This window comes from Procambarus clarkii, chromosome 11, assembly GCF_040958095.1.
Source record: "Procambarus clarkii isolate CNS0578487 chromosome 11, FALCON_Pclarkii_2.0, whole genome shotgun sequence".
Classification (NCBI taxonomy): Eukaryota; Metazoa; Arthropoda; class Malacostraca; order Decapoda; family Cambaridae; genus Procambarus; species Procambarus clarkii.
The window spans coordinates 37,209,542-37,233,972 of record NC_091160.1 but is presented as its reverse complement, the minus strand read 5'-3'; the positions used below and the strand labels follow the sequence as shown (position 1 = coordinate 37,233,972).

Below are 24,431 nucleotides of genomic sequence, written 5' to 3'. Positions count from 1 at the left end.
GGCCATGAAACAGGTACACTGTTGTCGCTATACAATACTGAGAGAGAAAATATAATTTCAACCATCTATACCCCTGATATTTTTTCTGCACTGGAAACTCGCTTTCTGTGAGGGTGCGAGTTTTACTATGCAAAAATATTTGCATTTTGATAACATTTTTTTGTTAAGAGAGAGAGAGAGAGAGAGAGAGAAAGAGAAAGAGAGAGAGAGAGAATAGAATACACACCTTGCCAACATGCTCCAACAGTCATGGTGGTGTTGATGCCTCGTGTTGGATGTAGAGGCCAGTCGTCTATCACCTGAAAAGTTATCATTGGTCATACAACATGATACAAGAGGGGGCATCAACCAGTGAATATATATATATATATTATCAACATAAGTACACAACATAGTAGCGTACTTTTGCGCTGGCATTATCTTGCATTCTCACACGACACAGCAGTGTACTTATTACTGAAGCTACAGATACTGGAGAGATACTGAACATTCTTGTTGACCGAGTATCAAGCCCTCTAGTGAATGAGAAAAAAATTGTCTGTTCATACAATAAAACACTTTAAAATCAGCTTCTTTTTTTTTAAACAGTAAGCCTTTACTAATCTTCTTATAATAATTTACTCATGACCTCTTTTGTCACTTCTCTGAATTTAAGTCTCTCGTTAACTAAGATCTTTCTCATCCTCTCCTCCAGCTTCTCTGGCATAGAATAAATTACTCACACACGTGAAAGTGATTATGTTATTCTTGTCATAATAATTTTTTTTTTTTTTTTCATAATCAGTAACCTAAAGGTTATGTGTAGAACATTATAATATTCTAAGTACATGTATTGTTACACAATATAACAACAAAAAAATTCCTGGGTAATAAGTGATATTTTCTGATACAGTAGTTTATGCCTCCAGAGTGTAGAAAATGGCTACTCTTCCCTCAAACCTTTCTTTCACTGTTACCTCAAGACAGCTTAGGGAAGATGTCTTGAAGCTCAGGGAAGACGTCTTGAAGGTACCTGAAGGCTGCCAACTTATAAAGCAGGGTGTCGCAGCTCTAGATAAAGAGTCGGCAGTCTTCAGGTACCTTCAAGACGTCTTCCCTGAGCTGTCTTGAGGCAAAGGCCAAAGTAAGGTTTGAGGGAAATAAGAGCTATTTTCTATTATTTGGAGGTATAATCAATCAGAAAATATCACTTATTACCCAGGAAAATTTTGTTTAGTGTTATTGGCAATTTATAATCTAAATATTTCCATGTATCAGTAACTCTTCCTGAATACTGTAAATATCAATGTGAGTAGGAAATTGTTCTGCCATCATTTTACCGTACTTTTATAATACATATATAGTACAGTATTAGAGAAACCACATGTACAATCATAGTTTGTACTGCAATGTCCCACAGTCAAATAAAACATTTGACTGATTTTAAACCTTAGCACAATAAATATCATAAAGAGCTGTCAATGTGCTAAGTGTAGCCAAAACTTCCTCACAAAAACAAATTGTCTACATGCAACTTATAATTAGGCTTTACTTCCTATCCCCATTATTCGAGTCATTTTTCATAGGCTTATTACCTTCCAACTGAACTATCTATAGTTTAATATTTTATTAAGCAACTTTTCTTAAGGAAACCACTATCCTTGGGTTACAACATCCTGCTGCTGGATTTACGAAGTTCAAAGTCCTTGATGACAAAAATCTCCATTCAACCACGTCATCACAAACTGAGAAACAAAGATAGGAAACCAAGGTGCTTAACACAATATATTTGTGTCTCCATTTCATTCACGTACCTCAGGCGACTCTCCATTCTCTGGTCGGAAAATATGTCCATCAACATACAGGGTGACTTCAGGGAACTTGACATGAACAGAGTAATGATGCCACTCGTTGTCACACACCTGAGAAAAAAGCCAAACATATAACCTCGGAGGAAGAAGCTAAACATATTATACCTTGGCAAGAAGCCAAAAATATTACACTAGAAAATTAATACTTCATTATACAAATACATTTAAATGACTACCAATTTTCCAAAAGGATCGATACTTCAGAATTGGAAATTAGGTCAAGATTCGTTAACATTCACAGCGAAGTCTGAATTTACTTCACCTAGTAATTTTCAGCAAATCATATTTTTTCTCTTTTATACTCTTTGCATACTCTTTGTCGGCATTTTTTTTTGTACTGGCCTTGTGCCAGTACTGTGGAATACATGGTACAATATATTAAGGCATGTTACATCTTGAGCAAGTGGTCCAGTACTACTGACACTAGGCACATCCATATCATATCATATATTTTCCTAATTATTCTTTTCATATTTAATTAAAAAGTATTTGCAAGTGGAAAATAAAACCACTAGCAAGAGTGCTTTGAATATACTGTAACAAAGTTGATTTTAAACCAAATAAAATTAACTTATCAATATGGAACACAATGATATTTTCCTGTTGTGATTATCATATGTACTCAATTCCTCACCATCGTAAAGTTGCACTTATCTTCTCTGGATGAAAGAGTAATATAGGACAAGGAGAAAGATATTACACATCTAAAGCAGCAACTGTTCTTTGACACAAATTTTTATATTGTGCCAGTGCCAGTGCCACCACATTAACAAAACATGATGAAAGCAATATTTAAGCCACGTCACAGATCAAGTATAAAGTACAGTACTGTACTTCTTTTATGGTGTCAAAGACAATGAAAATTAATCATTATTCTCATGCAATGTTTTACATTTTTATCATGCTTCCTCACTCACTTAATTGTCAGGCCTACCAATTTATTTTATCCTTTCCCCATGTTCCTCTCTGCCTCTCATTGTCACTTCAACACACTTTTTTTCCATCACTCATGAATTTTTCATTGTACACAAGTATGCTTCTTACCATACACTCCTCAATCCTAACATCTTTGAACTTTTTTGTTTATTTAATATGCAGAATAGGAATAGAGCTCACCTGAGGAAGCTTCCACCGCCACTCTGCTGGTTGGAAGGTGTTGAGGTTAGCCTCGGTGGACTCGCGACGCAGCAAGAGAATAAGACGACAGTTGCGTACAAACAGGGCTGTGTGGTGGCGGTTCATCTTGTGATCATCAGCATTGCACAGAACATGTTCCTTTGTGTGCTAAAGTAAAATGAAAAAAATACATCTCACAGTATTTTAATGTAACAATAGCGAGTACTGTATCATGATGGCAAAAACTGTACTCTATTACAGTTATCATTTATTTTAAGATGATGAGAATGTTTTTGTTTATATAAGACAGAAAGCCAAATTATTAATACACTTGGCTACAGTACATTAAGTCCTGAACTGAACTCTAAAAACTTATATTATAGAACATTTTTTAATATATCTAACACTGGTTTGAATAGTTATCAGAGCACTTTTAATTAGTACTGTAGTTAGCAATGCATAATGATAAAAATAAGGTGTTAAGTTCATTATATTATCAATATTAACAGAGACAAAAAATTGTTCGAAATCACAACTGTTCCCCGAGTCTATTAAACAGAAACATCCCAACGGCAAATTATATTCGAATATTGTAACCCTAAATCAAATTACAGACAATGCTATTAATCTTTATTCAACGTTACATCAATGTTGTTTTTCCAGATTTGCCTGGGAAGGGGGGGAGGGGCACATTTACCTTGTCCATATTTGGATGTGACTTGTGTTTCAGCCAAGTGGAGATGGTGAAGATGTTGGTTAGATTGTGATCAAGGACAGACTCGGGTACAATTGCTCCGGAGGAGTCGCCTTCAAACTCATAAATGAGGTCCCCCTCGTGGCCCTCGTCGGAATGCAAGCCAGCAGTCCAGTCTTTGCCAGCTCCAGGGGCTGGGAGAAGCTCAATGCTGTCAGAGCTTGCTCCTGTGTTGTTTATACATGTCATTAATTACAATCACACAAAAATGATGTTCTAACAAGGTTCAACTGTGTGTGTGTGTGAAATTTATATGTTTTATATTACAACTTTATAATTCATACTGTTAAGCATATGTACCTAATTATTTGAACCATTAATATTGGACATAAAGCTAAAGTACGGAACATGATAATAAACAGCTGTCATTAATGATACACAGACATTTGCCACTAATACATGGAGAGAACTCATTCAAAACGTGGCATCATTAACACTCAGAAACAATCAATAAGACTAACCACACATCTTCCTTTGTGCCGCCACTGAATACGTGTCTCGGTCGCAGCCTTTACCAATGTGGTTGGTGGTGAGGCCAATGCGAGCCTGGACTCGCTCCACATGGCACGGAACATTGCACAACTCGAGTGATGAGGATGGGAATAGTTCCAGCCGACCAGATCCAGGAGAATATTCCACCTGATCTGGAATTCCTGTAAAACATGACTTAGCGTGAATCAATCACCGTAAGATTAAAATAATATATCCGGCAGATGGTGTATGCACAACTTTATTGGCCTACTAAAACTTCGTGCTCATTTTTAAGCAAAAATTCAAATCATTATTATAAAATTTTGCTGCTGTAACATTTATTGAAGATTATATAAATGAGCAAATATTCTAGTTTGTATGGTATAGTATTAAACAAATTTTAACTAGAACCTCACACAATCAAGTGAGATCGTCACTAATATAATGAAGAACACTGTCATAATGCAAAATTATGAATTTTTTACTAGGAAATAAGGTTTTGTAAATACTGAAATTTATTGATTTATTAACCTGTTATTTGACTCATGAGGAAAGACTAACAAATTATTTTAAATTTCCCAAAGTGTACAAACAAAAGTGTCTCGCTAGCAAAGTATCCACCTCGTCCTGCAAAACTACTGTACTGGTATATCAGTACATTTTCATAAACCAATATGCTGAAAAAAATGCTAGCAACCTTAATCATTGCTACACACAATTAAAAAATAAGTTACCTATGGATTTCATTTAGTATCCATAATTTTTATATCAGGAATATAACGTTAAATTAATGTGTACTAAGTACAGTATTCAGGTAAATTTTTGCTCTCCCGTTATGATTTAGGTTGCAAACCACCTTAAGCCCATCATCACACAGCAAAAATCTGCTATCAGAATAATAACTAACTCTGCTTTCAGACAACACTCAGCTCCCTTGTTTAAATCCCTAAACTTGCTAAATATTAACTCCCTCCACACATTCTCTTGTGTCAACTACATTTACAAAACCCTGTTCTTAAATGCAAACCATGCTCTGAAACTCTCCCTGGACAGATGTAATAGGACCCATTATCACCACACCAGAAATAAATATCTCTGATATCCCCAGGGTCAAACTTAATCTGTGTAAACACTCTATACAAATTAAGGGACCTAGTCTATGGAACTCACTCCCTAGTGAATTGAAAAACTGTAAAACTTTTGCCTTATTTAAAAGCAAAACCAAAAAGTACCTAACTTCATCTTCTTAGTTTCCTACACTGAGCTTTAAATTTGCTCTCTACCTAGTGTTACCCAATCTCCTAATTTTTATGTAATATCAAACAACCTTATCATTGTGTTCATTGCTGTCTTCTTTTATGTGCTAGCCATATGCTGTATTGTGACTACCAATTTTTGTCAACTACCATTCAAGCTGTCATTGCAATCAATCTTATATTGTTTCTGCTGTATTGTGCCTACCAATTTGTTGTCAACTACCATTCAAGCTGTCATTGCAATCAATCTTAGCTACCTGTGTGCTTTAATATACTGTACCTACAATTTTCTCTCATCTTTTTTTTTTCATTTCATGTAATCTGTTATCATTTTTTTGTCTATAAATTTTGCAAGTATTTACCTCCTTAAAATATTCTTAGATTAAGGACCTGCCCGAAACGCTGCGTGTGCTAGTGGCTTTACAAGACTGTAATTACCATATTTGTATCCTCACATTCCTTATGTACATTCTTGTATATGCATAAATAAATAAATAAATAAATAAATTGGTTTCCTTAAACGTGAGTGGAAATTATGGTGGCCCCAGTGATGCCGGAAGTACGAATCACATACCTTTCCAACCCAGATGGCACACACGATTGACCTTTACTGTCACCATGACTGGTTGAGAGCGCTTCATCCCGCAGTCATAGGCAACCACAGAGAGGATGTGGTTGTGGGACTTTTCATAATCAAGAGGTTCTGTGTTTCGGACCACACCTTCGCTGTCAATACTGAATGGCTGCAGTGAAATAAACATTTTATTTAGTTAACAGATTAAAAAAATAAATGCTGTAATTTTTCTAAGTTTGGGGAGGTAATTTTAGCCTTCACAAAGGCTCAAATGATGTGCGTATACTCTAGGTTATAAGTTCCATTATTATATTGCTCCTTATAAGAATACAGTACTACTGTATTCTAAACAGGTACTGTACTGCATAATAAATCAAACATTGTGGGTTTTCAAAATCATTTAGAACAAATATAAAACATGAGTACAGCAGTAAACAATGATAAAACTCTTAAACTGCCTTTGGATCTCTATATTCAGATACTGGTCATAGTTGAAAAGTTATCACAGTTTCATTACCAATCCATATCCATGTAACAGACATTCTAAAATCACATAATTTACAAGAAAAAATGAAAACATAACAATAACATCATACATAGTTCTTGCACAATGAAATCCCAATAATGTGATGCCACTGAGAAAACATTATAGCAATGAGTGGGACTAAACTTGTGTCTTTGGACTCCCCTGAAACACACACTACCCACTGTACCACGGCTCAACCACTTTGACTTAATGGTAGAGGAACAGCCTTGCTTCTTGCAAGTTGGCATTCAATCCCCAACTGTCCAAGTGATTGGGCATCATTCCCTTCCTCTGTCCTATCCTAAATCCTTATCCTCATATCCTTTCTAAGAGCTATATAGTTGTAATGGCTTACTGCTTTCTCTTGATAATTACTCCACCTTACCACTGTACCATGATCAGCTAAAACTAAAAAAGTATCTCAAGCATTCTACTAGACTTGGAGGTTGGAAGGCACCAGATGGTACCCACAATCCCATTTTCACACTAAGGTGTAAGTACTAGTGATGCTCCCTTCCTTACACCTGAGTGAGCGGGTATCTCATAAAAACTAGTTTGCTGGTTCTTAGCTACTGCCTTCCAAGCTCTAGTCAAACTTATGTTTGAGATACCTTTAACCTGTTGCGGTATATTTCTGGGGAGTCTCAGGTAGTCTGAGTCTATTTTGACTACATCCTTTGAACTGGTCCACAACTGTGCCCTCATTCATCACTATCAACGACCCATCACCAACTTTCCATCCATCACATAAATTACTTTTCCTGTAAACTCTTCCCAACCTTCCATGATCCCCATAAATATGTCTAAACAATTCACAGTGTATTCTTTATTACACCTATTTCTGCAAAATCTCATGGTCTTGTTCTTAAAAAAACAAAAATAATATAAACGCGTCACTAACAAACACATTCAAGCTCAATCTTTCATTAACATACATTAAAACAGAACACTACTGAATTCCCTCTGCTGCTACCCTCTCGACACCTGGAATTTCAAATTTGTTTCACATTCACTACGAGTACTGTACAGTATTTCCATTTTGAATGTGCACCTCGAGTGAATTTCTTTTACATGTCATCTACTATTCCTTTATGCATGCTATAACTATTTAAATACTGTAATTATTTTGGCCCATCATTAAAGCATTTCATATGTTTGTAATTGAAATGTAACTCCTCTTTAATGGTATTTTGGTATTTTCATAATGTTATTTATTACTGTATACATCTCAGAACTGTACCTTTTAAAACATTCTAATCAAGTAGCTTATCACCGAGTGATACACAAGTGCACAGTCTTTAACAGGAGACACGGCAGTTTGTCTATGCAATATTGTGTACCGTAGCTACATATTAAAACATATAGGCTGCAGTAATGAAGCTTTTATACTGTGGTGAGCTCTTATGACATACAGGTGGTAGTTTCCTGCAAGTGTCCTTTCCGCTCTCCCATAATAAATTTCCTGTTTGTCAGGGGTAAGTACCACCCTTGTGCAGAGCAATGGGGAAAAAAATGTTTAAATGATAAGGAAACAGAAGAGGAAGGAAGGAGTGAGGAGAGAGGAATAAAGGTAAGATTCCCTTTCCCAGCTTGCATACAAATACTATTACAGTATCCTACACTCATTCTGCTAAACCAATTTACCATTTTTTTGTCAGTGCAACAAATTTGTTTTCACTAGCTCTATAATGAATTTTCATTCCTTCAATATAATTTTGCAAATATTGAGCGACTTAAACCACTCCTTCCTTTATCTTGTAGTCTTATTCACCTGAGAATACCCTCCTGAAAAAAGTACTCTCACAACTGGTTAAATGCTACATATTAAGAACACAACAACTTTCTTGGTGAATGGAACAGCTCACCTGATCCTTAGTGATGAGTTCATATCGGCAAATGTCTCCAAACTTGGGCGAACAGTCCTGGTCATCGGCTTGTATGGTGAGGATCTCATCGTAGAGGCGACCCTCGTCCACTCCGACCACGTACGATGGCTCCAGGAACACTGGGGCATATTCGTTCACGTCGTTCACCTTCACGTGCACTGTTATGCTGGCCAAAGTGAACAACACTATTACATTATACAGTACTATAACAACACAGTTTTCTTAATGAGAGATCATAATTAACTAGGATATTTTCTATTTTAATAAGCTTAAAGGGTCTCCTGTCCCTAACAGAGAAACCAGACCTATAATGTCATGTAACTGATGAATGAGAAACAAAGAGTAACTGGTCATGTATGTGTGGAAAGAAGCAGGTTAGAGTATGCTGTATTTATAATAAGTGATAAGAATATGTGAGGGTTGGTCTGATCATGCATTTACTATTTGTGCAAGTTGGAATGTGAATAAAGTTGGATTAGATGGAATTGTGCAAGAAGGAATGTGATACATGTAGTGCTATATAGCATTGGGCTCAGTGCAAGTCGGGTCAAAACAAAAAGGTCCTGGGGTCAATTCCTGCGGCTGGACAGAGATGTTTGGCCTCATTTCCTTTCACCTGATGCAATTGTTCATCTGGCAATAACTAGGTACCCAAGCATTGGGCAACTATTGTGGGTTGTATCGTGGGGAAGGCCAGTATTTGGCCTGGGGGTACTTCGAAAAATCTAACACGCTTCCAGTCCCCGACAATGGGAACTGTATTCAGAATGTATTTGATGCAATGGTGAGAAAAGAATGGGATGGGTGTTAAAAGTATTTTATCATTATATATACATAAAGGTGAATATAGCAAAAGGAAAGAATTACAAAGACACAAATCTACTAAGCAGTGTGTAAAGCATATGACAGAATAATGACTGGCAGAGTGCAAATGGTCACGCATTATAGTTAGTGATCAATAAGGTGGGTTCCACAGTGGAAGAGGCCAAGTGAATCACATTTACTTGGTGACAGTAAAGAAAGCATGTTGGAAAGATTATAAGGCAGATATGGTGTTTATGGGAAGGTAAAAAGCATATGCTAAGTCAATAGATATGGCCTATGGAGAGTTAAGTGCTACTGTGTGCACGTAATTAATAGATATTATTGTAGTGCAGTCACAGACATGTAGATAAATATTGGAAACAGCAAACAACTGTATTAATTTTTGTCACTCCATCTCTCTATTTCCTATCCATCCCTAAAGCAAACCAAAATCTGCTTTGGTTTTAGGTACAGTATCACATTTAATTTTAGGACCATCAAGCTTGTTCCATCGATGTTCGTGTAAAAAAGAAAAACATATAAAATGAAAAACCAATATAAAAGATCTGGGAGTAAGCATTTTAGAAGATTTTTCTTTTAAAGAATACAATAAGGTAGCTATCACAACTGCAAGAAATGACAGGTTGGATAGTTAGGACATTTCAAACAAGGGATGCTGTACTCTTCAAGACACTAGTGATTTTTAGGGTGGAATATTGTTGCACAATAATAGCCCCATTTAAAGCTAGAGAGATTGCTGACCTGGAGCCAGATTCATGACGCAACTACGCAAACACTTACGAACCTGTGCATCTTTTCTCAATCTTTGGCGGCTTTATTTACAATTATTAAACAGTTAATGAGTTCCGGAGCACCAGGAGGCTGTTTATAACAATAACAATAACAACACTTGATTGGCAAGTTTTCATACTTGTAAACTGTTTAATAAATGCAACCAAAGCCGTCAAAGATTGAGGAAAGATGTACACGTTCGTAAATACTTGCGTAACGGTTTTGAGAATCTGGTCCTCTGACCTTTACGGCTAGAATCTACCTAATATAACAGTTAAATTATTGGGACCGATTAAAATCATTAAACCTGTATTCTCTATAGTGTAGGTGGGAGAGATACATAATAATTTAAACTTGGAAAATATTAAGAGGGACTGGTTCCAAATCTGCACATCAATAAACTAGAAAAGGTGCAAAGACAAGGAACAAAATGGCTTCTGGAACTGAAAGACGAGCTAAGAGAAGTTAGAGGGTGATAAATATCCCAAAGCTAGAAAAAGGAAGAAAAAAGGCAATATGATCACTACCTACAAAATAGCAATGGGAATCGACAAAATTGATAAAGAAGAATTCTTGAAACTTGGGACTTCAAGAACAAGAGATCATGGATTTAGGCTAACAAAACTGTCAAAAGAACATAAGCAAGTTCACTTTTGCGAACAGAGTGGCAGATGGTTGGAATAAGTGAAGTGAGGCGATCAAGTGCAAAAAAAGGTGGTGGAGGCCATAACAGTCAGTAGTTTCAAAGCTTTATATGACAAAGAGTGCTGGGAAGACGGGACACCACGAGCGTAGCTCTCATCCTGTACCTACACTTAGGTAATCACACATACCATACATACATACAGGAAGCCGGTTGGCCGAGCGGACAGCACACCGGACTTGTGATCCTGTGGTCCTGGGTTCAATCCCAGGCGCCGGCAAGAAACAATGGGCAGTTTCTTTCACCCTATGCCCCTGTTACCTAGCAGTAAAATAGGTACCTGGGTGTTAGTCAGCTGTCACAGGCTGCTTCCTGGGGGTGGAGGCCTGGTTGAAGACCGGGCCGCGGGGCCACTAAAAAGCCCCGAAATCCTCTCAAGATAACCTCAAGATAACCAAGATAACCCCCACCAACCTACACACACACACACACACTAACATCCACCCTACACTACAATACTGGTATATAATTAGGAACCAGCATTCATTTAGCTAAGGAGTAAAACATTCTGCTTAAAATTTCATTAAGTCCTAATTGCTTTCTTTCCCATTCAGAGCACAATACACAAGGCGAGCTACGCTAATATGCTCCCACTGTGTAAAATCTCCCCCGCTATGTGCTCGGGCCTACCCGGCTCTCCACACAATTCGGGAATTCATGGCTGCCTCTTGCGAAAGATAATGTTATGGGCCAGCATCTGGGCATTTAATAATGAGATGTGAAATAAAACAGAGTTAGGCTTGCCTCAACAGATGGTGCTTCAGGTTAGGTTGTCTCTCAACAAATGGTGCTTCAGGTTAGGTTGTCTCTCAACAGATGGTGCTTCAGGTTAGGCCTGTTATAGTCATTGCATTTATTCATGCAAAGGCTAAAAAAGATGTTTGATGTGGCGGCTAATTAAAGGAATTATCACCAAAAGACTCGGTAATTATGTGATTACCGAGTAAGTATTAAATAAAACATGAGAATATCTCCGAGTAGGTGAAGTAATTATGAGGACAAAATGCTAAACCACTAAGACAAATAACACTTGGAAGGAATATGAGGAACAGACTAAGAACAGGAATATGAGGGCAGAATAAGACCTGGGATATGAGGCCAGACTAAGGCCTGGGATATAAGAACAGACTAAGACCTGGGATATGAGGAAGAGACTAAGACCTGGGATATGAGGAACAGACTAAGACCTGGGATATGAGGACAGTCTAAGACCTGGGACATGAGGACAGACCAAGACCTGGGACGTGAAGACAGACCAAGACCTGGGACATGAGGACAGACCAAGACCTGAAACATGAGGACAGACCAAGACCTGGGACATGAAGACAGACAAGACCTGGGACATGAGAACAGACCAAGACCTGAGACATGAAGACAGACCAAGACCTGGGACACGAGGACAGACCAAGACCTGGGACACGAGGACAGACCAAGACCTGGGACACGAGGACAGACCAAGACCTGGGACACGAGGAACAGACCAAGACCTGGGACATGAGGACAGATCAAGACCCGGGACATTAATACAGACGCCGCCAGAGCAGGACCAAGAGGCAGGTGGCCTTACTTCTGAGACTCGACTCCGCCACAGGAGATGGCAGTGATGTCAAACTTGTAGTTCTTGCGCTTCTCACAGTTGAGGGGCCGCTTGGCTAGCAGTTCGGCCTCGCCAGTGATGTCATCTCTCAACCGGATCTGTGGGGAATGACAGCATCAGTCCTAAACATAGTTCAAGAGTAAAGTAAACTCTTAATTTACACACACACACACACACACCTCTCCTATTGGTCAGCCCCCCCAGTAATTGAGCACGCAATAAATCCATTTATTTGTCTAGGAACTCTACCATTGCTCTTCATATAGGTGGTGGGTATATATATATATACATATATAACTCGCATGCCAGCACAGGTGGCTGCTTCGCCACCACCTGCCGCCCAATATATTCATATTTCCACCCCTGCCTGCCATTACTAATGCTATTATAGAGTAATTTATATTTGGCAAAAAAAACTTTTTTCTATCTTTTTAAAATACACGTAGACTTTGTTTGTTTTTCATGGCGTTTAGTAATTTAATTAATGAGAATATGAATTTGTGTAATCTTCTTATTACAAATAACAACAAAACAATTTATATTTTTGCCCATGTTCCAGGTTCAGAATTTCAACAATGAAAGAAGCTTTTGAAAATGCTACAAATTTTTTTCCATAAAAGCTTTGAGAAATAATACACACGGGAAGCTGGTCGCATTTAATACCTTAGTTCCCCCAGTGGCGCAATATTACCATGCAAGAACGTACTGCGCTTTCAAGTAAATTCAATAAATAACTGCTTCGAGTTAATTGAAGTTGCAGCCTACTCCAAAAAAAAAATAGCTTTCAGACCCACCCAACTTTCCATTACCCACCCCCCCTCCCTTTCATTAACCTCTCCCTCCCTTTCCTTAAGCCCCCACCCAGTCCTTAACACCCCTCCCTTTCCTTAACACCCCCTACCCTTCCTTACCACCCCTACCCTTCCCTAACCTCCCTCCCCGTCTTTAAGACCTCTCCCCCTTCCTTATCCCCCCCTCCCCTTCCTTAACACCCCTCCCCTTCCTTACCCACTCTCCAACTCATCTCCCCTCCCTCACTCAATCACATAACCGTCTACACCCCTCCCCTCTTTCCAAAAATAGGCTATATAACATTAGCAAATATTAAGATTCATTTAGAATTTCTTATCTAGTATGTTAACAGACCACAAATGCAACATTTCTGACACTACAAAGACAAAGGGCCACACTACAAGGCACTGCTCACTCCCAGAATGAACAGAGTTCACTCCCAGAGTGAACAGGGTTCACTCCCAGTGGAAAGCACAGTCAACCCTTTCCCATCAAGCACACGCCTCTCCACAAGCACACGCACATATGTAATAAACACATGATGATACGCTGATGATACACACACATGTGTGCATCATGATGACTAAAGAAACTTCATTTCACAGTCTCAGAAGAGAGAAAGAATAAAAGAGATACGATCACTACAGAAAGCACTCGAGAGAACAGACAAGGACAAGAACACGATCACTACAGAAAGCACTCGAGAGAACAGACAAGGACAAGAACACGATCACTACAGAAAGCACTCGAGAGAACAGACAAGGACAAGAACACGATCACTACAGAAAGCACTCGAGAGAACAGACAAGGACAAGAACACGATCACTACAGAAAGCACTCGAGAGAACAGACAAGGACAAGAACACGATCACTACAGAAAGCACTCGAGAGAACAGACAAGGACAAGAACACGATCACTACAGAAAGCACTCGAGAGAACAGACAAGGACAAGAACACGATCACTACAGAAAGCACTCGAGAGAACAGACAAGGACAAGAACACGATCACTACAGAAAGCACTCGAGAGAACAGACAAGGACAAGAACACGATCACTACAGAAAGCACTCGAGAGAACAGACAAGGACAAGAACACGATCACTACACAAAGCACTCGAGAGAACAGACAAGGACAAGAACACGATCACTACACAAAGCACTCGAGAGAACAGACAAGGACAAGAACACGATCACTACACAAAGCACTCGAGAGAACAGACAAGGACAAGAACACGATCACTACACAAAGCACTCGAGAGAACAGACAAGGACAAGAACACGATCACTACACAAAGCACTCGAGAGAACAGACAAGGACAAGAACACGATCACTACAGAAAGCACTCGAGAGAACAGACAAGGACAAGAACACGATCACTACAGAAAGCACTCGAGAGAACAGACAAGGACAAGAACACGATCACTACAGAAAGCACTCGAGAGAACAGACAAGGACAAGAACACGATCACTACAGAAAGCACTCGAGAGAACAGACAAGGACAAGAACACGATCACTACAGAAAGCACTCGAGAGAACAGACAAGGACAAGAACACGATCACTACAGAAAGCACTCGAGAGAACAGACAAGGACAAGAACACGATCACTACAGAAAGCACTCGAGAGAACAGACAAGGACAAGAACAGCCTCTTTAAAATGAAAGAATAATTGAACAAGAAGACACAGAGCTTTAAGTTGGGAATACAAACGCGTTTAAGACACAAAGAAATACTCGTACATGCCCAACCACTTGGGCTGGACGGTAGAGCGACGGTCTCGCTTCATGCAGGTCGACGTTCAATCCCCCGACCGTCCACAAGTGGTTGGGCACCATTCCTTCCCCCCCCCCTTGTCCCATCCCACATCCTTATCCTGACCCCTTCCCTGTGATATCTATTCATAATAGCTTGGCGCTATCCCCCTGATAACTGCCTCTCGTACCCTGCACGGGTAGTCAGCAAGTGGAGCGCATGTAGTGAAGAGGTCGTGGAAGCCACCTCCATCCACAACCTGTAGACACCACAGTGGAGTCAAAGGTGAGGACCGCTGGAGAAACAGTTCACCCTTGTAGACTAGACCAGATGGGTCAAAAATAGTCACGACCTTCTCCACTAGTAAAGTACATATACCTCCATGTGTGTGTAGAGAAAAAGAGAGCGAGAAAGGGGGAGAGAGAGGGAGAGGGAGAGGGAGAGAGAGGGAGAGGGAGAGAGAGAGAGAGAGAGAGAGAGAGAGAGAGAGAGAGAGAGAGAGAGACAGAGAGAGAGAGAGAGAGAGAGAGAGAGACAGAGAGAGAGAGAGACAGAGAGAGAGAGAGAGAGAGAGAGAGAGAGAGAGAGAGAGAGAGAGAGAGAGAGAGAGAGAGAGAGAGAGAGAGACAGAGAGAGAGAGAGACAGAGAGAGAGAGAGGAACGATGTAATGATCAACATAAATGATTATGCAATGTCGCCCAGTTTCAGTGTGTCCTGGTGTAGGTGGTGTGTCCTGGTCTATGCAAGAGTCACATCAGATTCATTAGCTTGTATCACACATCAACTGGATCCAACAGGACAATGGTGACATCCGTTAGTGGGCCCATAGACATCAACGTCACTTTGTGCATGAAATCTCAAGAATCTAGAAGCTTCGGGAAGAATTATCTTAACTAATACACTATTTGAACATCAAATGACTTCCGGTAATGGTTATCTTCTCTTGAGGTTATCTTGAGATGATTTCGGGGCTTAGCGTTCCCGCGGCCCGGTCCTCGACCAGGCCTCCTTTTTGTTACACTCCCCCCAAGAAGCAGCGCGTGGCAGCTGTCTAATTCCCAGATACCTATTTACTGTCAGGTGAACAGACGCTTCAGGGTGAAAGAAACTCTGCCCATTTGTTTCTGCCTCGCCCAGGGATCGAACCCGAAAGCTCATGACTATGAATCTCGAGCGCAGTCCGCTCAGCTGTCAGACCCTGCTTATGGTTATTTGAATTATGGTTAATTCAAATCTGTTACAAGGAATCAATTCGTATCCGATCAACGCCACAGTGTGTACGCGATCAACGCCACAGTGTGTATGCGATCAACGCCACAGTGTGTACGCGATCAACGCCACAGTGTGTATGCGATCAACGCCACAGTGTGTACGCGATCAACGCCACAGTGTGCATCCGATCAACGCCACAGTGTGTACGCGATCAACGCCACAGTGTGTATCCGATCAACACCACAGTGTGTATCCGACCAACGCCACAGTGTGTACGCGATCAACGCCACAGTGTGTATCCGATCAACACCACAGTGTGTATCCGACCAACGCCACAGTGTGTATCCGATCAATGCCACAGCGTGTTTCCGATCAACAACACAGCTTGTATCCGATCAACGCCAGAGTGTGCATCCGATCAATGCCACAGCTTGTATGCGATCAACGCCACAGCATGTTTCCGATCAACAACACAGCTTGTATGCGATCAACGCCACAGCGTGTTTCCGATCAACAACACAGCTTGTATCCGATCAACGCCGCAGCGTGTATCCGATCAACGCCGCAGCGTGTATCCGATCAACACCACAGCGTGTATCCGATTTCTCCAGCAAAGTTGCTATTTTATAATAAAAAATACAGTGCCTTATCTCCTCAAGAGAGATCATAGAGTCTGGCTACTTGTCAGAGGGCACCGGCACTTTGACCTGATAAGTATTAAGTGTCGTAGTGTGTTTAATTCGCCAACTGCATACTTTAATAACCTTAATATGTCCATATAAGTCTGTTTGTGGTTATATCGAAGGACAACGCCCCGATTAACAGTAAGTTTTGGACTTAAAATCTTTTCATGCCTGAATCTCTTTTTCAGTAACATGCTCTCATAGATATAATTAATTTATCACATTAGTATATCTTATTGTATATAATATCTTGATTGCATAATTGCATATACTGTATCTTATATCAATGAGAGGCACTGACGACGAGGGAACAGCCCCTAAGCAAAAGGCGCCAAGCAGCACATACTCTCAGGCACGCGATATCTTTAAGCTCAATGTTTTTAAAGGACTTTACGAACCAACTTAGTTGAAGTGAAAAATTGGGGGGAAGGGTTGAGCGGAGGAGAAATATGGACCCCAAGAAGGCAAGGAGTTAGCCAATTTAGAGAAGAAAAACAAGTACCCGCCAAGATTCAGGGGTGACTGAAGAAGTCATGGCTAGAAGCCTGTTCTAGACTGACGTAGATCACACACGTATATTTCTACGAACCAGCTTTCAGAGTTAAGAGGACGACCCGACAGTGTTCTGAAGGTGGTTAATGGGACGAGGAGGAGAGTTGGCGAAGTTCCTTGACATAATGCGGACAGAATGGTTAACTGCAGAATGGGAAAGTTTCAACGATCTAAAGGCTGCCACTCCTGACTTGTGGGGAGGTGTTAGGTGGGTGGCTGTCTGACGGCTTGTAAAGTGTCGGCTGCCAGCCTGCTTGTAAAGCCCCGGCTGCCAGCCTGCTTGTAAAGTGTCGGCTGCCAGCCTGCTTGTAAAGTGTCGGCTGCCAGCCTGCTTGTAAAGTGTCGGCTGCCAGCCTGCTTGTAGAGTGTCGGCTGCCAGCCTGCTTGTAAAGTGTCGGCTGCCAGCCTGCTTGTAAAGCCCCGGCTGCCAGCCTGCTTGTAAAGCCCCGGCTGCCAGCCTGCTTGTAAAGTGTCGGCTGCCAGCCTACTTGTAAAGCCCCGGCTGCCAGCCTGCTTGTAAAGCCCCGGCTGCCAGCCTGCTTGTAAAGTGTCGGCTGCCAGCCTACTTGTAAAGCCCCGGCTGCCAGCCTGCTTGTAAAGCCCCGGCTGCCAGCCTGCTTGTAAAGCCCCGGCTGCCAGCCTGCTTGTAAAGCCCCGGCTGCCAGCCTGCTTGTAAAGCCCCGGCTGCCAGCCTGCTTGTAAAGCCCCGGCAGCTCCCATGACCCCAGCACTGGCCGGTTAGGCTGCGGAAAAAAAAATGTTAAGAAAATTAAAAAAAAAATAAAAATCACCCAAAACTGGAAAAATCTATAAATTCTGGCAAAGTTTGGGCAGCGGCGGAATACTTAAGGAGACCGATACCGTTAATGGGCAAGTTGGCCGGCATGTAAAAGCCTTACAGGAGGAGGAGAAGGAGGAAGTCAAACGATCCCTTCTTCCTCACCAGGGTCATCCTCAGGCCGCCAGGAGGCAGAACTCCTCCTGATCTTCCTAATGTGTAATGATTAACTTCGAGTGAATTGCCTGTTAGGTTGTTCTGTAGTTACTGCAGTGATAAACGAGGGTCCGAAGAGGAAGCCTGTGACTCACGGGGGAAGCCTGTGACTCACGGAGGAAGCCTATGACTCAAGGGGGAAGCCTATGACTCACGGAGGAAGCCTATGACTCACGGGGGAAGCCTATGACTCACGGAGGAAGCCTGTGACTCACGGAGGAAGCCTGTGACTCACGGAGGAAGCCTGTGACTCAAGATGGAAGCCTGTGACTCACGGAGGAAGCCTGTGACTCACGGAGGAAGCCTGTGACTCACGGGGGAAGCCTGTGACTCACGGAGGAAGCCTGTGACTCAAGAAGGAAGCCTGTGACTCACGGAGGAAGCCTGTGGCTCACGGAGGAAGCCTGTGACTCACGGAGGAAGCCTGTGACTCACGGAGGAAGCCTGTGGCTCACGGAGGAAGCCTGTGACTCACGGAGGAAGCCTGTGACTCACGGAGGAAGCCTGCGACTCACGGAGGAAGCCTGTGACTCAAGATGGAAGCCTGTGACTCAAGATGGAAGCCTGTGACTCACGGAGGAAGCCTGTGACTCACGGGGGAAGCCTGTGACTCACGGAGGAAGCCTGTGGCTCACGGAGGAAGCCTGTGACTCACGGAGGAAGCCTGTGACTCACGGAGGAAGCCTGTGGCTCACGGAGGAAGCCTGTGACTCACGGAGGAAGCCTGTGACTCACGGAGGAAGCCTGTGACTCAAGATGGAAGCCTGTGACTCAAGATGGAAGCCTGTGACTCACGGAGGAAGCCTGTGACTCACGGGGGAAGCCTGTGACTCACGGAGGAAGCCTGTGACTCAAGAAGGAAGCCTGTGACTCACGGAGGAAGCCTGTGACTCACGGAGGAAGCCTGTGACTCAAGAAGGAAGCCTGTGACTCAAGAAGGAAGCCTGTGACTCACGGAGGAAGCCTGTGACTCACAGAGGAAGCCTGTGACTCAAGAAGGAAGCCTGTGACTCACGGAGGAAGCCTGTGACTCACGGAGGAAGCCTGTGACTCAAGAAGGAAGCCTGTGACTCGCGGAGGAAGCCTGTGACTCAAGAAGGAAGCCTGTGACTCACGGAGGAAGCCTGTGACTCACGGAGGAAGCCTGTGACTCACGGAGGAAGCCTGTGACTCAAGAAGGAAGCCTGTGACTCAAGAAGGAAGCCTGTGACTCAAGAAGGAAGCCTGTGACTCAAGAAGGAAGCCTGTGACTCAAGAAGGAAGCCTGTGACTCACGAAGGAAGCCTGTGACTCACGGAGGAAGCCTGTGACTCGCGGAGGAAGCCTGTGACTCAAGAAGGAAGCCTGTGACTCAAGAAGGAAGCCTGTGACTCAAGAAGGAAGCCTGTGACTCACGAAGGAAGCCTGTGACTCGCGGAGGAAGCCTGTGACTCAAGATGGAAGCCTGTGACTCAAGAAGGAAGCCTGTGACTCAAGAAGGAAGCCTGTGACTCAAGAAGGAAGCCTATAACTCACCGAAGACATGTAAACATCGCAAACCCTACTTTTCTAAAGACTTTGATGTTCCAGTAATATCGCCAGCACAACACGAAAAAGACATTCGGTTCCAGGAATGACTGGCAACATCCCCGTGTCCCCAGAAGCCCACACACACACACTGTACTTAACCGTGTTTCCCAAACCCTTACCTTCAACGTTAGCTCCGGTGGCTCCATAAAGAGCAGAGTCTATCACGACATTACTTCTGGGTTAATGGTTACCGCCGCCCAGGAGACAAACAATCTTCCCGCCAAAACCGGTCTTCTTACCCTCCAAAAATTCCCGCCAAAATCGCGGTCTTCTTAGCCCTCCCCAAAATTCCCGCCAAATATTCGTACTTACTTGCAAGATTCTCCGCTAATATATGCTTGGCGTCGTCTAAGTTTTGGTCGGTAAGTGGTGTTGACAAAAAATATTTTCAGTCGAGAGTAGTCACCGTGGCGCCATTCTTGTAGGGAGTGACCCCCCAGGCTTAGTCCCGTGACCCCAGGCTTCGTTCCGTGACCCCCAGGCTTAGTCCCGTGACCCCAGGCTTCGTTCCGTGACCCCCAGGCTTAGTCCCGTGACCCCTGGCTTAGTCCCGTGACCCCAGGCTTCGTTCCGTGACCCCAGGCTTCGTTCCGTGACCCCAAGCTTAGTCCCGTGACCCCTGGCTTAGTTCCGTGACCCCAGGCTTCCTCCTGTGACCCCAGGCTTCCTCCCGTGACCCCAGGCTTCCTCCCGTGACCCCAGGCTTCCTCCCGTGACCCCAGGCTTCCTCCCGTGACCCCAGGCTTCCTCCCGTGACCCCAGGCTTCCTCCTGTGACCCCAGGCTTCCTCCCGTGACCCCAGGCTTCCTCCTGTGACCCCAGGGCTTCCTCCCGTGACCCCAGGCTTCCTCTCGTGACCCCAGGCTTCCTCTCGTGACCCCAGGGCTTCCTCCTGTGACCCCAGGGCTTCCTCCCGTGACCCCAGGCTTCCTCCCGTGACCCCAGGCTTCCTCCCGTGACCCCAGGCTTCCTCTCGTGACCCCAGGGCTTCACCACCGCACTAAAAAGCCATCGCACTCACCTTTAATTCCTGTTAGCCCGCTCGGTCGCTTTAAAAGCTTTCTCCGGTAAATAAATATGAGCCCAGACGCCCCCTTCACTGAAGGTGACTCCTAGCACCTTCACCGCCTCGCCGAAGGTGTCACCTCTCTAAAATGTTGAGCCGGGGAGGGCCGGCTTAATGGCCAGACCCAAAACTCGAGAGTCGTGTTAGCATGATAAGTGAAGTAACCCGGCACTTTCCTGGGCCCTGGTTGGCACCGGGGGAGGACTTGCTTAAGGGCTGACTTAACTTTGGTGACTTAAGGGCTCACGGGTGATCTTGACAGGTAGCGTAGGTTTATCAAGAGCCTCTGCAGTGGCTCTTATCGTCGACTTCACCACGTATTCAAGTCCAGCGCTTCGCTCACTTGGAAACAAGCCGTTAACGACGCTGTCCAGGTGTAAATGGCCTTGATACGTCAGATCGGGACCACCTGCGTCTAAATAACGTCCCGAACTACCTTAAATGGTCACCTCAGGTCCGCGGACGACCGCGAAATTCCGCTCGTCTGGCACTGTGAGCGGTGACTCCTCCGTAAGAATCTAGGGACTACTCAAGAGTCCCGAAACTCTTACGGGACTCTTACGGGGACTCTTCATCTCAGTAGGTTAAAGAGCTGCTAGTTTCTCCTCGTTAAGAGCGCCAGGTGCGTGTCAATTTCCAGAATTTCTCTTCTCCAATGAAGTCCTCAACTGCTCAGACTGCTTTGATCATCCCAATCTGAGACAATGCCTCCGGCTCCTCGTCTCCCCGGCCATCCGGCTCTCTTAGTGGGAGAAGGTTCTAAGACCTAAGATGGTTAACTTGAGATGGTTTCGGGGCTTAGCGTCCCCGCGGCCGGGTCCTCGACCAGGCCTCCTAGGAAGTTAAACACACACACTGTTAGAAGAGTATTTGTAGCTCTCAACATCCTCGCTTCTCTTACCTATCCTATCCTATCCTAACGATAGGATAGGATATCTAGCGCACCCCTGTGACGTGACGTCACAGTGATCATGTCGGAACAGGTTTGTGAGTCTTAATGGTGATTGGTGGATCTCAATCATCAGGTCAACACCTGTACTAGCTCCTTCCCTTCTAGTTATGTTGAGGCCCCCAATTCGCTGTCTCCTTCGCCACTCCGTACAAAAAGTGACTGTTTTACCTAACCAGGCACATACGACCCCAAACAACCCATCCAGTCTATTGAGATCGATGCATAGAAAACGTCAATTTGACGGTGATTGATTTTTTTTTGTTAATATGACGTATTTTTAACGATTTGGTCGATTCTATAGTAAATGTAACGTATTGGGGGAGTGGACAGATTCTTAAATTATATCTCTACTTGACAGCTCAGTCCTTGTGTGGTCTTGACAATCTAGTTCTTGTGTGGTCTTGACAGCCTAGTTCTTGTGTGGTCTTGACAGCTCAGTCCTTGTGTGGTCTTGACAGCTCAGTCCTTGTATGGTCTTGACAGCTCAGTCCTTCTGTGGTCTTGACAGCTCAGTCCCTCTGTGGTCTTGACAGCTCAGTCCTTCTGTGGTCTTGACAGCCCAGTCCTTCTGTGGTCTTGACAGCCCAGTCCTTCTGTGGTCTTGACAGCCCAGTCCTTCTGTGGTCTTGACAGCCCAGTCCTTCTGTGGTCTTGACAGCCCAGTCCTTCTGTGGTCTTGACAGCTCAGGCCTTCTGTGGTCTTGACAGCTCAGTCCTTCTGTGGTCTTGACAGCTCAGTCCTTCTGTGGTCTTGACAGCTCAGTCCCTCTGTGGTCTTGACAGCTCAGTCCTTCTGTGGTCTTGACAGCCCAGTCCTTCTGTGGTCTTGACAGCCCAGTCCTTCTGTGGTCTTGACAGCCCTTATGGTTGACGGGGAGGTATGAAAGAGTCTGGTCGGCTCCCGCCAAAGCCAGAAGCGCTCAGCGAGCCTTCTCTCTCTCTTTTGATGGGATCAGGACTCGTTTAACTCTGCTGTTGCAGCCAATCAGATGCTGCCACTTGTCACTTCCCCCCCTGATTGGTCGAGACGGCAACATGGCGGAGGCGTGGAATTTTCTAGAAAGTTCTGAAAGCCGCCATATTGCATACAAGGTATAACAGAAACATGAAATAGATGGGGTTGACTATTTCCTAGCCAAAACTCCCCGCAGACTGGTCTCTTGTGACCTCGTCCAACCAGACTGTTGGGTGTAGCAGCATGTACACTACGCTTGGATTTCACTAGGCACATGACTATCAATACTATTCTAGTATTGGCCTCCTACATACAGGCTTCGTACCCAGTTAGTGAGCTGTGGTAGTATTGACCTATCATTACCTGGCTATCAGTGCCGCGGGAGGAGTGAGGTCTAGTTCTGTATGTACTATCTACTAGCCTTGTTGTACCCGCTGCGTTATAAATGATGTCTTCTGATGTTCGCATTTCTTGTCGATCCTACTCTGAGAGTTGTGGATAGAGGTGGCTTCCAGGACTTCTCCTGTCAGTGCGTTCGCTTGGCTATCTGAGGCCTGGTCGAGGACCGGGCCGCGGGGACACTAAAGCCCTGAAATCATCTCAAGATATCATCCTGGCCCGGAAACACGCGCGATAAATTATCACCCAGACAAGTATTGGTAGTGAAATCAGTGAAAGCAATTTCTGACAAGGCAGGAAAAGAAGACGTTTCGATCCGTCATCGCCCATGGTCCAAAACGAACCGAAACGCTTTAATTTCTTCTTCTCAGATGGGTGGATTGGGTGGGCCAGCGTCTTCCTTGTGTGTGTGTGTATAATATCATTCGCTAATGATATTCGCCACGCAAGATGTGATTTGTGGAACCCAAATCCCGCCTGAAGAACTCTCTCTGGTCATACGGGTCCACGAAGAGAAGTAACATTTAAAACAATCCTCCACATCTGCTGGGGGGTCGAACCCTGGACAACCGAGCAAATCTGCTATCATACGCCTTTGATAAGAGCAGCAATGGTAGAGGTGTGTGTGTGTTTGTGTCCACACACACACACACACACACACACACACACACACACACACACACACACACACACACACACACACACACACACACACACACACAATTGTACCAAGAAGAGACCTGTTCTGGTGCAATTCTCCAATGAGGAGGCAGTGGAGTACATAATGAGGAGCAAGCACTTACTCAGAGGAAGTGAAACCCATTACAATGTGTTTATAGAGAGGTTTATGACGAAAGATGAGCAAACAGCCCACAAAAATAGATGGCAACAACGACAACGTACTAGCCTCCCAGGTAGTCTCACCTCCCAGGTCACATCCCAGGTCACCTCCCAGGTCACCTCCCAGGTCACCTCCCAGGTCGCATCCTCCCCAACTCAGCCCTCCTATACATCCCCCCTGCCTCAGCCTCCCAAAACCCCCCTGTCCCTTCCACATTTGCACCTCCACAACGATTCCCCTGCCCCTGCTACATCACACTTGTCAGCGACCCCAGTGGGTCAAGCCATGCCCTCCCCAAACCCACCTTCCCATCCCCCCTCCCCAAATACCCAT

General features: G+C 43.7%; 2 protein-coding genes across 2 annotated transcripts in view; one reads left to right on the top strand and one right to left on the bottom strand.

Moving 5' to 3' along the window:
• The window catches only part of Cals (calsyntenin 1), a 33,236-nt gene extending 20,809 nt beyond the window's left edge, over positions 1-12,427 (bottom strand). The window contains exons 1-8 of the mRNA XM_069322610.1: positions 12,300-12,427; positions 8,413-8,599; positions 6,022-6,190; positions 4,182-4,373; positions 3,664-3,887; positions 2,967-3,134; positions 1,794-1,901; positions 227-299 (exon numbers count right to left, since the gene is read on the bottom strand). Coding sequence (XP_069178711.1) covers positions 227-299; positions 1,794-1,901; positions 2,967-3,134; positions 3,664-3,887; positions 4,182-4,373; positions 6,022-6,088 — 832 coding nt within the window. The 5' untranslated portion in view covers positions 6,089-6,190; positions 8,413-8,599; positions 12,300-12,427. The remainder of the gene's footprint in view (positions 1-226; positions 300-1,793; positions 1,902-2,966; positions 3,135-3,663; positions 3,888-4,181; positions 4,374-6,021; positions 6,191-8,412; positions 8,600-12,299) is intronic.
• Positions 1-24,431, top strand: part of LOC123758317 (syndecan) — a 453,223-nt gene that overhangs the window by 198,142 nt on the left and 230,650 nt on the right. The window lies entirely within an intron of this gene.